This window comes from Ictidomys tridecemlineatus, chromosome 2 (genome assembly GCF_052094955.1).
Source record: "Ictidomys tridecemlineatus isolate mIctTri1 chromosome 2, mIctTri1.hap1, whole genome shotgun sequence".
In the NCBI taxonomy this organism is placed as follows: domain Eukaryota; kingdom Metazoa; phylum Chordata; class Mammalia; order Rodentia; family Sciuridae; genus Ictidomys; species Ictidomys tridecemlineatus.
This window is the reverse complement of record NC_135478.1, coordinates 201,528,370-201,545,900: the sequence shown is the minus strand read 5'-3', so window position 1 is coordinate 201,545,900 and position 17,531 is coordinate 201,528,370. Positions and strand designations below refer to the sequence as shown.

Here is a 17,531-nt window from a genome sequence, read left to right as displayed (position 1 = left end):
GCCATTTCCCTTTTCTTGGCTAGTACAACCTGGCTTTCTTTGAGTAGCCTTCTGCTGCCTATCCACAGAATAACTGGGCTAGGAGTAGGTGTGTCATCTAGTTGTAGGTGATGAAACCCAAGTGGAAGTTTGCAGAGAGCTTTGGGAAAAGATTGTCTTTCCTGATGAAAGAGGCAATGAAATACTTTTTGATTCCTAAACACACTCACTGCTTAGAACACTGTTGTATCAGGATCTAATGCTTGAAGCTACTGCCACCATCGTGAGGCCATTAGGAAAAACAAAATCAACCCCATAAGGTGGGGAGGGGTTGAAATTTTTCTGAAATTTGGTTACAGGAAGCAAGATGACTCCACTGAGCAACTGCACCAATTGTAGAATTATCCATCCTCAGACTTCTTATGTCAGATGAAATAATTCCTACTGTTCCAGACACTTTGGATTGGGTAGTATGAACTTGTAAATAAACAAAAAGTAAATAAATAAATAAAGAGTAAATAAATAAAGAATCCCCAAGAAAGCAAACACAAAGCCTATATGTATATATAGAATAAACCCATACCTACACCCACCCATACTGAGAATTCTACATAAATAGAAAAAGTTATAAAGATTCATTCTCCAAGCTGTTAACAGTGACTTTTTCTGTGAGGAGGATTAGTGGGGATTTTCCATTTTCATTTTTTTTAACCTGTCTGTAATGTTTCAGTTTCAAAAATAATTTTAGCAATCAAAAAAGAATGTATGTTGAAAACATTGCCTAAAGAGAGGTGAGAGTTTAGAGGTGGAGTGTATGTGTGTGAGGGGGGAAGTCATGTAAACAAATGCTACAGAGTGAATATTGAAAAAATTTCAGAAAATGCCCCTGGATTTGATGAAACTACAATTATAAATAGTGTAATTTCTCTCTTAATAACTGTCTACTGATATTAAATTTCTAAACATAAAATTACAGAGTAAATTAATTCTATAATTCTTAGGTAAAATAGAAACAGTTGATGAGGGGCTGGGGTTGTGGCTCAGTGGTAGGGCACTTGCCTAGCATGTGTGAGATGACACTGGGTTCTCAGCACTGCATAGAAATAAAGAAATAAAAATAAAGGTTAATACACACACACACACATATATAAAACAGTTGATGACTATCATTTTTCTAAAATATTATAGGACTACTAATACTTGAGATCTACCATCAAATATTAGGAGCACAAAAAGCACAAATGAAAAAGAAACTGATGGAGAACACAAATTGGACTGTTCTGTGGGTATAGTAGCAGCAGTGTGGCATTTAAGTCCCACATCCTAAAATCCTGGAGCTCTTACAGAAATAAAGCTACAGTAATAAATGTAAAGAAAGATAAAAATTCTGGGTGCAATGGCGCACACCTGTAATTCCTGTGGTGTGGGAGGCTGAGATAGGAGGATTGTAAGTTCGAAGCCGGCCTCAGCAACTTAGTGAGGCCCTATGCAACTCAGTAAGACCCTGTCTCTAAATATAAAAAGGGGCTGTAGATGTGGCTTAGTGGTTAAACAATCCTGGGTTCATTCTCCTGGTTAAAAAACAAAAAATAGAGGCTAGAGTCGTGGCTCAGTGTTCGGCCGCTTGTGTTACAAATGTCAGGCACTGGCTTTGATCCTCAGCCCTTCATAAAAATAAATAAAGGTAAAAACCCCCAAAAGAAAAAAACAAATAAGATTATATGTCGACTTGAATACAATTACAAAAGAAAGGTCACTCTTGAAGAAACTTTCCCTATTTTAAGTGGAATGTTAACTCAATCTGAACACCTTAAATACTATGCCACATTTTTAACTTTTTCTTGCTGGTAAAAAGCATGATAATGACTAATTTGTTTTCAGGTATAAGAAGAACATGTGAGTCTTTTTTTTCCTCTAGACTTTAATGTTTTTAAATTCATAATGAATTGTTGACTTTTCCTACAATATCTTTATACACATACCCAGTAAAAACTAGAAAGACCAGATATTATGTAGTTATTTTACATAATATATAATCCTGGAAAGGCTTAAGAAAATGCATTTTAATCAATTTTATATGTGAATGTGTGTATGTATATATATATATATATATAAAATAAAAATATATATGACATTTTTTAGTGTAGACACATACCTTTGTTTTATCTATTTATTTTTATGTGGTGCTGAGGATCAAACCCAGTGCCTCATAAGTACCAGACAGGTGCTCTATCACTGAGCCACAACCCAGCCCTTTATATATTTTAAAGCCCATGCAGCTTTGGAAAAACTCTGCCATAAGCCCATTGATAAAATACTTATTTATTTTACCCATTTGATTTTTTAAAAATCATGCAATTTTCTTAAAGCTATATTGCTTTTAAGGTTTGGTATGTACTATAATTGTATTTAAGTCCCCCATTCAAGTTAATATTGACAAATTGGCCATTTAACATTGAAATTGGTTGTGATTAGAACTAGCATCAATGAACTCTTGCAGACTCTACAACAATATCCAACCCACTAATTAGTCATGCATCTGGGTAAAATTAATACAATTTTGGTTTTATTTTATTGTTATTATTTACAATTTTTGGTTTTAAAAATATAATCTAAATATAAACACCAGATTTTATCAATGAACATATAATTAATGAAACAAATTGGATTCTTGGTGCTGAAATTTCCAGACAGATGCAGATAGAAGCTGTAATGACCCCTTTCAGAGAAGCTGATGTTTAGGGGTAGGCATCCTTTCTGAGCTCAGTTCCTTCCACTCCTCCACTCCAAAACCTGTTTCATCTCACACCCACAAGATGCGAAACAATGGGAATATTATCATGAGACAGCTACAGGTGAATCAAAAGCACACATCAGAGGATGTGCCCAGCTATCCCAGGCAATCAGGTGGGTTTTGACGAGGTGGCACTATAATGCAGTCTTCAAGAATACATTTTCAGGGTTGGGGTTATGGTTCAGCAGTAGAGCATTTGCCTAGCACGTGTGAGGCAGTGGGTTTGATTCTCAGCACCACGTATAAGTAAAATAAACATGCTTTGACAACTTAAAAAAAAAAGAATATGTTCTCAGCTGGGCATGGTGGTGCATGCCTGTAATCCCAGAGGCTTGGGAGGGTGAGGTAGGAGGATCTCAAGTTCATAAGCCAGTCTCAGCAATGCCAAGGTGCTAAGCAACTCAGTGAGACCCTGTCTCTAAATAAAATAAAAAATAGGGCTGGGGATGCAGCTCAGTGGTCAAGTGCCCTGAGGTCAATCCTTGGTACCCCAAAAAGGAAGAAAAAAAAAAAAAGAAGAAAGGGAAAGGCAATCTAAGCAGACAGGAAGAATGTCTAATGGTTATGGAGACACAAAATCTATGGCATGGTGTTTCAAGGAGGGGGGAAAGGCCTGGACAGCTGGATCAGGGGGCTGCGGATGGGTCTGGAAAGCAGGAATGGCAAGGGAGGTTAGCCACTGTTGCATCTGCACTCTTCTTTTGTCTCCCAAGCCTGCTGGCTTCCCACGGTGGCCATGCTGCATGGCTGCTGTCACTGTTCCCTCCTATAAGCTGGTCTTGTCTTTCCAGGAAAAAAAAAAAAAACAACAAAACTGCTGTTTCTCACTAACTGTAGTCTTCTACTTGGCAGAAGCGGGGTTTTCCACTCAGGTGAAGAAATTGTCACGAATGTATACGAAGACCTTCATCCTGGGAATCTGTTTTACATTCTTGATAGTAACTTTTTCTATCCTTTACAAAAGTTTCAGTTGTATTTTTTTCTAATCTGCTTTTTCTAAACTAGTAAAAGCTAGTTTTCTAGAACTAGGTTACAGACAGACTTTGGCCCATTTAACAAGGTCAGACTGTTTATTCTTGACAGAATTCTTTCCCACTGTAAAAAGGTACTTTTAAATGCCACATTCCAAAACCAGTGCCAGTAAGCCACTGAAGCATATTTTCCCACAAGAACTGATACCATGCACGGTCCCTACCTCACTGAAATCACCCAGCGTTACATAAGGTGCGGAGAGTTTTTAATGCCACCATGAAATCTATCAACTGAAGTATATCAGCCAAGGACTCAGAAAACACTTTCACACATTTCAAAGCACCGTTAACCTTTAAGAATTAATTAATCAACATAAAAATGAGAAAGAGAGAGGGAAGGAGGGTTTTTAGAAATTAAGACAGCAAAGGAAACTAAAAATTTGGAACTTTATATTAGTATCCAAACCTAGAAATCATACGGTTTTTTATTCCTTATTTTGGGGTTTTTATGGTTGAGCTGTTAAATTTACAGCCCCATTTTTAGATTCTGCCAAGCCTTCAAAATAAATATATGAGCAGCACTAAAGTAAATTCTCCTACGCTTTCCCCTTCTTTCATTTGGATGTTTCCCTGAGACTTGAAGGTAGATTATTCCTGCACAGCCAACTGTCAAGTTTAACATTCACATTTATGAGGGATTTAAAAATCATCACTATCGTTTCAGATGCCGGGTGCAACAAGATCACTCACCCCGAGTTTCAATCCCCAGAGAAAAGAAAAGCCAAAAGCAGGCATAATAAAAGGAAGGGCTCAGTGGCCCAAAGACTATCATTTAGAAACAAATTTGGAAAAGTAGCAACCAAATCAATAAAATTAGACAGAAAATATAGCACTACAAAATAATCATTTAGAAGTTTAACCTCACTTTTTGGAGATGATGTACAGATGATCAGAAACACCTGCCCAATCTTCTCAAGGACCCAAGTGGACTACATAAAATACCAAAAGGAAACTACAATGCAGGTACTTTCAATCCTTTCCTGAGACACTATGGTTCTTCCAGAGATGCCAAGAAATCCTAATTTTTAAATAGAGGATATCATTTGGAAAATAACAGAGCACACGTTTGGGAGGTGGAGGGAGGTTTGTGGTCCTGAGTAAGGAAGGATGAAGCACAGGAGCAATCATCTGAAGATTAGCAATGGCTGCCCAGACACACATTCAAAGAGTAACTGTTACTCCCTTGGAGCTCAAGTTATTATCGGGCAGTGACGCAGGAGACTGGGAAGATTAGCTGAAAGTTGCATCTAAAACAAATGAAAAAAAAAGCCCTAAACCTTTCAGATGCTTATAAATGATGCTACAATGACATCAACAGTAACACAGAAAATGTAGAAGTAGAAAATCATCCACTGATTCATTTTTTGAAAGTAGGTTGTTGTGAGACATACTCAAAGACAATAAGACATTTGATGGTGTCACGTGATGAGCAATCGGTGTATATGTGCTTGAGCGTGGTCTTTGGACAGATGTGATAGAAAGTCAGAAAAAGAGGTTGGGGCTGGACCGCCAAAAAAAAAAAAAAAAAAAAAAAGGAAGAAAAGAAATTGTAGGATTTACTCACCGCTATTTCTCGAGTGCTTACAATATGCAAGGAAGGCATCGTGGGAACCAGCAAAATAGTGTAAAATATAGATTGATTGGATAAAAATGGGTATGTCAAAGTTATGGAATTTCAATGACGAATCTTGCCTTGGAAACTTATACTATGAGATTATCGAAATCCAAGCAATATGGTACCTTCCCCTTCCTTATAAGGCAGAAGTGACAGCTATAAAACACAAGAAGCTCCCACATCCAAAGAATTAAAGAGGACACAGAATCCAAGCTAAGGAAGCACCGTTTCATGTTCATTCCAAGGACTATGCCTCCCTAGCCTGAGTGTGAAAATAATACGACACTTGGGTTAAGCAAATTAAGGAGATGGGATTATCTCCTAAACTAAAATTCTTCAGACTTGCTCAGGACTCAGCACAGAAGGTGCATTTCCATTAAGAATGTTAACGGTGACAACGTTTTGTCATCTTAACGGATCCTTGAGGAACCTTTGCTTATTAAAGAAAACCTCTCTAAAGCATTTAGACAAGACCATAAGAAGACCAAATGGTCTTTACATTTAAATTTAAAATTGATCTTTACGCGTAAATTTGGCCTCAGAAGGCTGAGATTTAAATGACATCACAGGAAGCGTGAAGGGTGGGATATAAAAATCCAGGTGACAACCAGACCCTCTCTACATCACGCCTTGATAGGACGAGCAGAACAGACACGACTGGAGGAAGAGAGGCACGTCCAGCCCTTCCTCTGATGCAAACGTCCTCCAGGCAGTAGCATTAAACTGCTGCTTTCGTCCAGAACTAATTGGCAACAGTGACCTCTTATGAAGGAGCTAGATTTAGGTGAGTCAAATGAATGGCTATCTTTTATAAACAAGGAGGGCAGTCATTGGATTCACCTCCCGAGTACAGCTGGTGGAGTCAGATGCCCACACGGACGCACGGCCCCACAGCAGCCCTCTGGACAGTATGGAATTCATCCTCCTTCTACGTGGGAACAAGTCTCACAGTGGGCACCAATGTTTGCCTTCCCTGTGGCGGCAGAGTCAACCTATCAGATGGTAACTCGAAACGTGTTTTATGACCACTGAGAATGCGCAACGGAGGATCTGGATGGGTTCGTGTGTTTGTTTTGGCTCCGGCATTTTCCACGTACCCAGCCCTGGGAATCCTGAAGAAAACGTGTCCTGTTCCCAGCTCTGTGTGCTGCCCCCATTGTGTTCCATTTCCCTCACTGGTGAAAGTGAAAACGAAAGCGGCACAAACACTCCATTGTTAACTATGAAATATGTACTGGCAACTGGAGGTTTTATCAAAACAGACCTGGTTGTGTCATGGCAAGATGTTAGCAGGGAGGGAGTTACAGGAGCCTTTCCTGCTTCCGAGGTGTGTCCTGCACTTTCGCTGAGGTGCTGGGGCGACAGGGCTTGGGTTTTTTCCATTATACTCATGTAACGCTCATGGTTTGATTTATTCAGTATGCACTGGCAGCGTCTGGAGGCTTCTGTGGGAGCAACTCGGCTGCCCAAGCCCAGGCCCAAACCCTGCCAGGTCTCCATAGTAAATACAACATGCACGAAGAGGAAACAAGCATCAACAATTTATTTTCCCCCTGAAAAGATGACATTGTTCTCCAGTCTCTGGTTCTGCTTTACTCTGTCACCTGGCAGTGCTCTACGATGAGCTATTCCAAATCCACACACAGAAAACAGGAACGGACTGCGTGATGTGCACATCCGTGGGGCCCACATCCAGAAGGTTCAGAAAGGAGGGTGCTGGAGACCTCCCTGAGCATCCCACATTCTGTCATGGGTATGCAGAAAAGGTTTCCCTGACCTCGGCCTCTGAAGGCTCCTGAGTCGCATGGTCTCACAGAACCTTATTCTCTTCCTTCATTGAGCTCACCTGTTTCTAACTATACACTCCCGCAGGTGATGATTTTATTCAGATCTATCATTTTGCTTCTATGCTCTCGAGAGCAAAGACTTTGTCCATTTTTGTTCACCATCCTCTCTCAGGCTCTCCGATATATGGAAAGTGATCAGTGATAATTGTTGACTGAAAGCCAGCACTCCATTTCATTAATTTTCTCCCCTGGGCTTATCGGAAAGCTTTTTTGTCTGAATCCAAAAAGTCTCTTGAGTGTTTACTAAATGCTACCAACATTAAGATAAATTAGAGTAAAAAACTATCCATTGTCAGAGGCCTAAGAGGGGATATTAGTATCAAATTTTGTAATACTTGTGGTATTAAATAAATTAATGACCTTAAATAAAGAAATCTTTAAAATCTTGCCAGTTCCTTTAAAAATAAAACCAAATAATTTTTGTACTCTACGTAGCTGTCTAACAGTCTCAACAGGTTTATTATTTATGTACTGTCTTTTGTCCATTTCTACAGAGGAAAGATGTTTTCAGGACATGAATAACTTTTTAAAAAGGAAAGATGATGTGGGAAAAAGGCCTCTGGAGAAGAGGGAAGTAATTCACTGAGAATTTATTAAGTCACTAACAAGACAGGAGAACATTCCCACTCTTTCATTATGGTACAAAGTGGCACTTTCCTCCTAATGAGGTGTTGGGCACGAACTTTTAAAAGACAAATGCTAATTTAGTGATTAGCACTGAATGATTGCATAAAGGTCCTAAAAAGATCCTAGAAATTCATGATAGCATTTGTCATTCCAGGGAAGAAATTGGTGAAGGCAGGCCAATCCTGGAATTCATCTCAGAAGGTAAAGTTAGGTGAAGTACCAGAAGAGGGAGCCTATCTTAGGATGTAGACTTCATTCTATCCACATGTAGCTTTATGGTGACTATCTTAGGGAGTGACTGGTCCTTAGTGCTTGAGTACTGGCAATCACATCTGGGTATAAAAACATTTAAAAGTCTCTTATTAAGTGAGTAGAGCACATGCACACTGTCATGATGATGCAGTTGGGCGATTGTAAGGACATGAACACACAGAAGGGAACTGAGAGATGCTTGATTTTTTTTTCCTAAACAACAATGCATATATAAAATATTCGGGTACACAAGTATGTCCAAAGTTTTATTTTGAATTCTACATTAAAAAAAGAAAACTGGGAGGCACTAGTTCATGCGTCAATGTTCCCCACTGTGTCAAAATGTGGACCCAGTTAGCTGTTTATTAATTATAATTTTAATAAGACAAAAAATTAATTTAAAAAACAAACTCTTGAACATTCTTGGAACCTCTAGATACCTTTATAGAACCTGAGGATTCCACAGAACACTTTGAAATTCTTTGAGGTACTACAGCCTTTGGTAAGAAGAAAAGGGAAGTGGGGATCATGGGTGAGAGCTGGAATATAAATAATAGAGTTTTCTCATCTCTTTATAATCTATCTGACAAACTCAGATTAAATCTGGTTTGAGTCTCCAATTCCTACTTCCAAAAAGAAATGGTAAAGAGTTCCTAAAACACCAATCCAATGGCAACAGGATCACCTTGAATGCTGTATAGTTAGGTTTAGGGGAAAAAAAAAACATGAAGATTTTTGCATCATAATCAGAGATTGCTCCCTCCCTGAGCTACTGATCACAGGCTTCATGATGATCAGGGACTTCAATGGAGCTGCTAGTGATGTCCCTGGCTCTGCTCTGAGACACTTTCTGACAGACCAGGACTTACTCTCATGTAGGACTAAAACTGCTGGCTGAGTCACTGGTTTTGATAAATACTGAAAGACAAAAAATGTGCTGGCACCATATACTACCATGGGAAGTACTTGGAAATGTTGACTTTAGAATGACTTTAAACATAATTTTAGCAAGTCTTAATAGTCATTCTATTGAATATGTGTATATTCTCCAAACACGTTTGCTACAGATATTATATAAGCATATGAGTCACATTTCTTGCATATCACCTCAGTGCAACTGGAATAACCTCCTTGAAACCAGGTCTTTTTGTTTTTCTACAAATCTATTGGTTCAATATAAGTCACAGAAGTTCATTTTTCAGGGATTCAGGGAAACTTTTTTGACAAAAATAATGTACATCAGGTGCAGATATAATGGGCTCCACTTCTCCTCACACTTCTGGCTTTCTCTTGAACCACAAGGGATCTCACAGGTGTGCATCAGACACTCCAGTCTACCTGTTCGGGCTATGCCCATATGCATGCAAACACCTGTCCCTAGGCTTAGCGCAAACATACAAGTGGCAAAATCTGCTATTAGGGGGAAGGATGAGCCCATGAAGTCCCATGTTGTCAGGGATTTTCAATGTCCTGGGGGTAGGATGGAGGTCTTGTCCATTTCTCCTTGCACACTAGGTTCTGTGCTCCATGAAGGGAGACATGGCTGGAGCAGGTTAGCACAGGCTCCTCTACAGCATGAGACTCAAGCCAGGGGTCCCTCCTGCCTAGGTCCAAGGCATACACTGCAGCCACCCAAATTTTAATCCTTCAGCCTTTTAAAAATTGTATAAATCTTTATTCTATATAGGTACAAGTACATGTATTACTATATACTCAGCAGCAAGAATCTAATATCCCCTAAAGACACCTGAGTGTCTTACTAGAGACAGCCCAGTACAGTTAGAATCTAAAGGGCATGGAACCCTAGAGATTATCCCTCAACTTATTAGGTGGTTACAAGCAAAGTCATTTGGCCTAAGTTATATACCAATGACAGCTAAAACTATAGTCCAGACTCATAATGCTTGTCCTAAGTTAATTTCTACCCAAAAGGCCTATGTACTGAGTATGAACAACAGAAACATTTCATTAAAATATTAAATATTAAAGATCAGAGTATATATAGTGTTATACCCCAAGACAGTTGAAAAGCTCACCTGTCTAGAACAGCTAATTTCTCAATTAATTCAGAAAAGATGTTTCTTCTTGAATGCTGGCAGAAAGCATAGTTCAGATATTATGAAGCAGCAGTTCCAGTTCTATCACGTGAGACTTTAAAATGAAATAAATACTGCTAGCTGCCCCTGTAAAGATCTAGGATATATGTGAGAACATTCTGAAATTTTTAGAAAGACTGTAGGAATGCAAGCTATTGTCAATGGTCCACATAGAAATTCCATGTATTATATAAATATACATATATTAACGAAGTTAGTTAGCTTAATAACTAAATAGAAAAAAAATTTGTCTAATAATGCACTCATTCTTTCATTTGGAGAATTCTAATTATCTGTGAAGAATATGAAACCTCTTCTAAAGTTAACACCAAAATACAGTGGGTTACATTGTCAACTTCTAGTGGAATTATAGCAATGCCATATTTCTGAATCTCTATAGCTTTCTGTTCAGGATTGAAGGTAAATTCATACAGGAAATTCTTTAATGAGCCAGCAGAGAGGATTATTATAATCATAAGGCACAAACTATGAACTTAGGTTCAAATCATTCCTACACTCCTAACATGAAACTGAGCTACAGCATACAGCTTTCCTGACTTTGAGCAGATACTTGTCAATGAATTAATCAGGACTAAGGTACAGAGTGTACTCAAGACATTTTTAAGGTATTTGCTCTAGCAAATCCTTTGGCTTAGTATCACTGGGTAGCTATTTAGGAATATTGAGACATTAAATGTATAGGTAATTTCTTCCCTATTTTTATTACAACTTAGCTACTTACATTATGTGTTGGCATTTGTCAGTTTATTCATTAAAAATATTTCCTGAAAACCTATCAAAATAAACAAGGCTGAATAAGACACAGCATTTACTTTCAAAGGAACTTGCAGCCTGATAAATAAAATCCTGAAATTACTACAAACAAGTTAGAAAGTGGTATCATGAAAGACATTAATAAGATGTTACTCTAGTGATAGGGCTCTAGTTTTGGAGGGATACCAGAAAAGGGCATGTGATCAATCTTTGAAAGATAAGTAATATATTAGCATTTCTCATGGCTGTAAAAAGTCAGTTTCAAATCAGTTAACTTTTAATCCCTTTAACATTGCACAAATTAAGTTGATTCCCAGGTTCCATATGACATAATCTACTAAAAATGTGCATTTCCAGGAAGTGGAGTGTAGTCTCTTCCAGAGATACTAAAAATACACACCAGCTCAGTTTGAAAAACTGTGATTCTAAGTTTTTATATGTTACTAAGTGTAGGCAAATCAAAGCATCATTATATTAAATGGATTTTTCCTTTTCATACAAAAAATATCAAACAGGAAAATTTTAAATGCAGCAGCTTACAGAAATGTACCTTTTATTACTGCCATTAAATTCCGTCTATCACTCTTTCAAATCAAGTCTCTCCCAGCTGCTAACATCTTTGACTAATGCCACCACAGGAATATACAGTACACCATACAGACTAGATACAGAAAAAAAAAAACATGTTTTATGCTTGCCTTTCCTGTTTTCTCTTAATATAAAACATTTTGTCTGCATTTTCCTGTTTAAACATACCAACTTCCAGCATGAATGGAATGTTAATTGATGTTACACATGAGTTAGGCCATCATTCCTCAAATTTAACAAGCAAAAAAGAAAAAAGAAAAAAAATCAAAATAAAACCAACTGGGTTTCCTGCTTTTACTTATGGTTATCAGTGCCCACTTGGGGGGATTAAAATCGTGTCCGGCTTAGTTACAGCTCATCCTTCCCTCAATTAATGTACCCAAGGAGACCAGTTCCTTCATCTGCTCCCCTATTACTGCCCTGATCACAAAGTCTATTCAAGTTTCTCCCCAGGGCCCCAAAACAACATGTGCAATAATTTCCTAGGGAAGCCCAAAGCCTACCTCACCCTTCCCACTGGGGAAACACACAGACTCCGCCCTTTCTGGTCCGATTTTGTAAGAACAGAAGAGCTTACTTGGCCCTGCCCAAAGCGGAGACCTAGCCTTTTAACAACAGCTGTTGTTTTATCTTCTCAAAAGTATTGATGTCTGCTGGGCAAAGAGGAAAGAAGCAGGATTTATCTTTTAACAACTGCAACATACTTCAAGGAATCCTCTGGAGAAATCCTGATGCCCCGTCAAAGTACTTAATGCTGGGAATGTAAGGAGTTCTAAGGTTGTAGTATTCATACTTTGAGTGGGGGGAAAGGGTGGATGGAGAATATTTTTGCAAGTTGGACTTTTTTCCTAAGGCAAGTTACCTGTCTCAGAGAATTTCCCACTTCTCTCCCATATTTCTACTTCTCAGCTGAAGAATTACTGGGATTCGAGGGAACATTTTGTTATTATTGTTGTGGAGAATGCTAGCTTCCTTGAAGCATATAAACTAAATGCCAGAAGCAGCCATCCCTCCCGCCAGGTCACTGTGATGACCAAAGATGCCACCATATATTTCTCAACAGTGCCCCCCATCCAGGGCAGTGCTGCCCCTGATTTGAGAACCTTTTCGCACACAACTCCAAAATAAATTGTAAGGCAAGGGGACATTCCCTGGCTTTTTTATCTATGTATGAATTCACTATATATAAAACAAATCTTTCAAAGAAAAGGGTTATTAATACTCGCTTCCAGGCTGTTCTTTTTGTAGTTTGGGTACAGAATTTAAAAAAATTCATCTCAGAAACAATGAACTGCAAGGAGGAGTAGAAACTAACCAAAGTCACTACTATGCTTTTGCACCTCAGTGAGTGAGACAAAGAAGAGGATATTATAATTGCCATTTTTTTTCCCCCAAAAACAGACCCTTGGTTCACTCTTTCTATTCTGGCTTAGAGCTGGCAGGGTGGGGCTACTTGTGCAAGGATCATCCATTTTCACTGTCAATTTCTTTCTTCTTCACAGTCAGTATCCTCAGCTTCAGAAGTGTTTTAACATACCTGGGTTGGTACTCCTGTTGCTTCTCAGGACAGGACGCTGTAGATAGGTCAACATTCCTCCCACTCTCTTTTTCCTGACCCTGAGCTCATCATGACGTAGCTCTGAAAACAGTGGTTATGGCAAACAGTGTTTGGAAACTTGTAACTGATTCCTTTCTAGTGGTTAAGATGCAACAGGCTATTTCTGCAGTGGGTCCTGCCACAATACACCCAGCCCAGATGTCTCTGTGGCTGTAAACAGAATGCTCTCCTCTTATCCACTGCTATCCAGAAGATTGCAAAGACATTTTGGGAAGTAGTAAAGACCACAGGAAGCAGTAACATTAGGAGCATGGAAGAGGGGCACTTTGTTATTTGAAGCAGGAAAGATAATTCAACGAAAAGATAGTATGCTCTTACTCACCACTGAGGTAAGGGCCATCTGAAAACTATAAATGCGGGCAAGGCCAAAGTCAGCCAGTTTTATTTGTCCACTGCTGGTCACCAGAATATTCTGTGGTTTTAGATCACGGTGCACTACTCGGTGAGAGTGAAGAAAGTCCAGACCTCGGAGAAGCTGAAACATCATATCCTAAATAAAACCAAAACATGACATCAATAAATGCTCAAAACAGAAATTCAACACATGCCACACTTGACACTAAATCCTCAGCATTCTGTTAAGCCCTATGGCACAAAGCAGATGTTTGATAAATATTAATTGAATGAATGAATTTATCTCCCTGTCTCTTCATTTTCCCATTCTCGAGAACACCATAAAATTTTTCTATCAACCTGTACTTCATTAATGAAAGGACAATTTAAAATGGCTTTCAATGGCACAGGAAATATTTTGGAAAGGTATATACCAAACTGGTTAATTCTGGGGAGGGCAAATCAGAGGTGGCAAGAGGAGGATAAAATTCCCTTCACACACTTTTATATCATTTAATATGTTATTTCAACATTTAAAATCTGGTTAATATTAATAATATTGTTAAGGGTGATTATAATTTTAAATTCCTAATACTAAGCAGTCACTATGGGTCAAGCACTATTCTAAGCACCTTCCATTCAGTAATCCATTTAATCCACATCACAATGTTGAGGTGCATATCTTATCACCCATTCTACAAGTCAAGAAACTATACACAGAAGTAGGCTGAGTAAGTAGCCCAAAGACACAATACTAGCAAGAGACAGAGTCTTCATTCAAACCAGAGTCCAGAAAAACTGGATACAAATCTTCACTGCACTCCTTTATCAGACTGATGAATGAATAAGAATGTAAAGTGAAACAAGCCATTTAACCTCTCTGAGTCTCAGTGTTTCCATCTATAAAATGGAAAAGTAACAAAACCTACTTCATAGGGTCAATGTTTATAAAGCACTTAGCACAACAGTAAACATTCAATAAAGGACTGTTGTTATCTGTTATTATTGCTGGCATTATTAACCAGCAATGGAGCAGAGGAGCATTCTGAAAAATCAACCAAAATCAAAATTTTGCCAGGTGCAGTGGCACACGCCTGTAATCCCAGTGGCTTCGGAGGCTGAGACAGGAGGATCGCAAGTTCAAAGCCAGCGTCAGCAAAAGTGAAGTGCTAAGCAACTCAGTGAGACCCTGTCTTTAAATAAAATACAAAATAGGGTTGAGGATGTGGTTCAGTGCTGGAGTGCCCCTGAGTTCAATCACTGGTACTCTGCCACCGCAATTTTTTTTTTTTTTAATTTTAGGTCCAAAAAATAAGATATAAGATGTAAAACTCAGAAACTGTGTCTTACAGTAGGAACTTAAGACATTGACCAGATTATCATAACCCTCTGAAATCTGGATTTAGTGGCTTATGCCTCCTCCACCTGCCAAACACTGTGAGAATAGTGCACAAAGGGAAGATAAAGCTATTTTGTTAATACAAAGAGTAGAAAAATGACTAAATAGCATCCTGGACTTCAGAGGCGTCCAGGAGCTATGAGGTTGCCCTGTTCATCAGTTGGGTCACTAAATCCTTGCATCAAAAAGGGGTTATGGGATTCCACTTCTGGTTCTTCCTCTAGAATTCAAAGTTCTGTCTTTTCATCATACCTTGTTTAAAACCAAAGCCTTTGTTTTCCCATCTATCAAATGGAGAAAATAGCATTTACTTTTTGTAATAGTAGGAGGCTTAAATGAAGTAACATATGCAAAGCGGGAGTGCCGCTTCTGGCACACGGTATGTGTTCAGCAGATGGTAATTATTAGGATGATCAATACCATGGTAAGCATCCTGTTTCCTCGGGGAGACACACAAACACAGTGCTACAAAGTCAGTAGGAGCCAAGCATGCGATGATACAGGTGTGTGGGAATCACATTTGTGATCCCCCCGAATGAATCCTGTGAGTTTGCGGGGGATGCCTTCTAAGCTTCAAAAGGTGAAGACTCTGGAGAAGGCTGCAATGGCAAAGAGGGTCTTTCAAGACTTGAGAACCATGTACGGTCAAACAACTTGCCATGAGTAAACAGGAGTGTGAAAATGAAGCACAGAATGTTAAAGAAAGTCATCTGCTGTGGTAAATAAGTCTTTATTGGAAACACATGCACACAACTTGTAAGCACTGGATTTTAGAAAGCATGACTAACCTAAAGTAATGTCATGCTGGCTCATCATCTTTAGCTTCCTATATGCTAAGAATCACCCATTTAAAAAAGCACAGCGAACAAATCTGCTTGGCACATGATGCAGTTTTCAAACAATTTAAGCATCCAATTAGCAGTGTGAAAGTTAAAAAACTTGGAACTAATTTATTAAAAGATCCATCTAAATTTACAAAAGCCTGAATTACAGAAAATATAAAAGATATCTACTGTTTTTGTATATTTATTAACATAGCACATATTATACTTTCTTAATAATAAAATTCATAAATTGAACATATACTTGCTTAAAGCAGAAACCTATACATCAAGAGGAAGAAGAAAAGTCACTCAAAATTCCACAGTACTCAGAAACAGAAAAAACTTCACTGTTAAATAACAATTTCTGAGGTTTTTTCTATTCTGTGTTTTAAAAATCACATATGTTGTCATATTTGTATGACTAAATTAAATATATATTTAAATAAAAATGGTTATTCTAAACCCTTTATTTTGTCGCCTTTTAGAAATAACAATTTATTGTGAATATTTTCCTATTTCAATAAAATTCTTCAATGTAGAACTTGTTCATACAATGTGATTTTTAATGGCCACAGAGTTTTCCTGCTTGGGATATGCCAAAATCATTATCATTTGGTTTTAGTTGTGTTACTGTGGCATTTACACTATGGGTTTAGTTATCTTTTGTTTAAAGGCTGAAGTAGATTAAAATAACAAATATGGGTTAAGCAGTATGAGTCCACATGACTGCACTAACATTGATTCCACGTTAACAATACCTAGAGATACAAACTGTTTTTATATATAAGAATTACCATTATGAACCTGGTCCCAAGCAAGGATATAGGTCCCAATTCCAGAGAATGATATAAATGAATAAACTACATTAAACAAGTAAGAAAAAAACCACCTTTGCTTCAAATCACAAGAAGTGTTTTGATCAAACACAACTCAAAGGATTCTCTCCTTAAACTTGTTATCTGTTCTAACATCTCAATTTATGATATCATGAGACATACTTTAAATTAGCTCTTTGAGATTTTAATCTAAATTAATCTGTCCTATAGAAGACTCAAAATACTTCACAGTAGTCCAAGTGATGTAATGCAACGAAACTAGACATGATGCCAATTAAAGCTCTTTTAGTTAAATCCAGTTTTAGAACTTTTCCTTATTATGTTACCTAGCGCAGTTCCGGTACAAAAGGTTTGAACTTCTAGTCATACCTATGATAAGTCGTCACCCGGGGCCCTATCTTTCTAAAACACGTGACCCGGAGGCATGTTTCAACAGGACACCATTGTGAAGTCTCACTCTGAGCGACTTTCAAGGTGGGGCTTGGACCTTGGCAACTCTCCCCCGAAGCCCTGGATCTCAGTCTGAGTACTGGAAACCTTTAATGTCATAACTGTTTCTTTTAGGTGTTCTGAAGCGCTTATCCTCTTATTCCTCTAAAACCAAAACAAACAAGCAAACTGAAAACTGACCTTGAGCTCTTCTATGGGAAAAAGATTCATCATGAGAGTCTATTTTCCAACACATGACAAAGATTAGTTCCTGAAGATGCTACGAACACCCAACTTATACCATGTAGTAAATTACAGAACTTTAAGGTGGACAATTCTGGATATTTTGAATATATCTAGTTAATCTGAGTAACACATTCAGATCGTCAAAGTTTTAGTTCCAAAAAATGTACCATAACTTCTCTATTAAAAAATTAAAAATAAGACATGCATAGCTTATAGACAAGGATAAAGATTATTTTTGTCTCC

The 17,531-nt window shown here is 38.1% G+C and overlaps 1 protein-coding gene across 5 annotated transcripts in view; it reads right to left on the bottom strand.

Annotated features, from left to right (window-relative positions):
* Positions 1-17,531, bottom strand: part of Cdk6 (cyclin dependent kinase 6) — a 204,604-nt gene that overhangs the window by 89,700 nt on the left and 97,373 nt on the right. For all 5 annotated transcript variants that reach the window (XM_040291503.2, XM_040291505.2, XM_078040417.1 and 2 more), the window contains exon 4: positions 13,544-13,711. In XM_040291503.2, the coding sequence (XP_040147437.2) occupies positions 13,544-13,711 (168 nt within the window). The remainder of the gene's footprint in view (positions 1-13,543; positions 13,712-17,531) is intronic.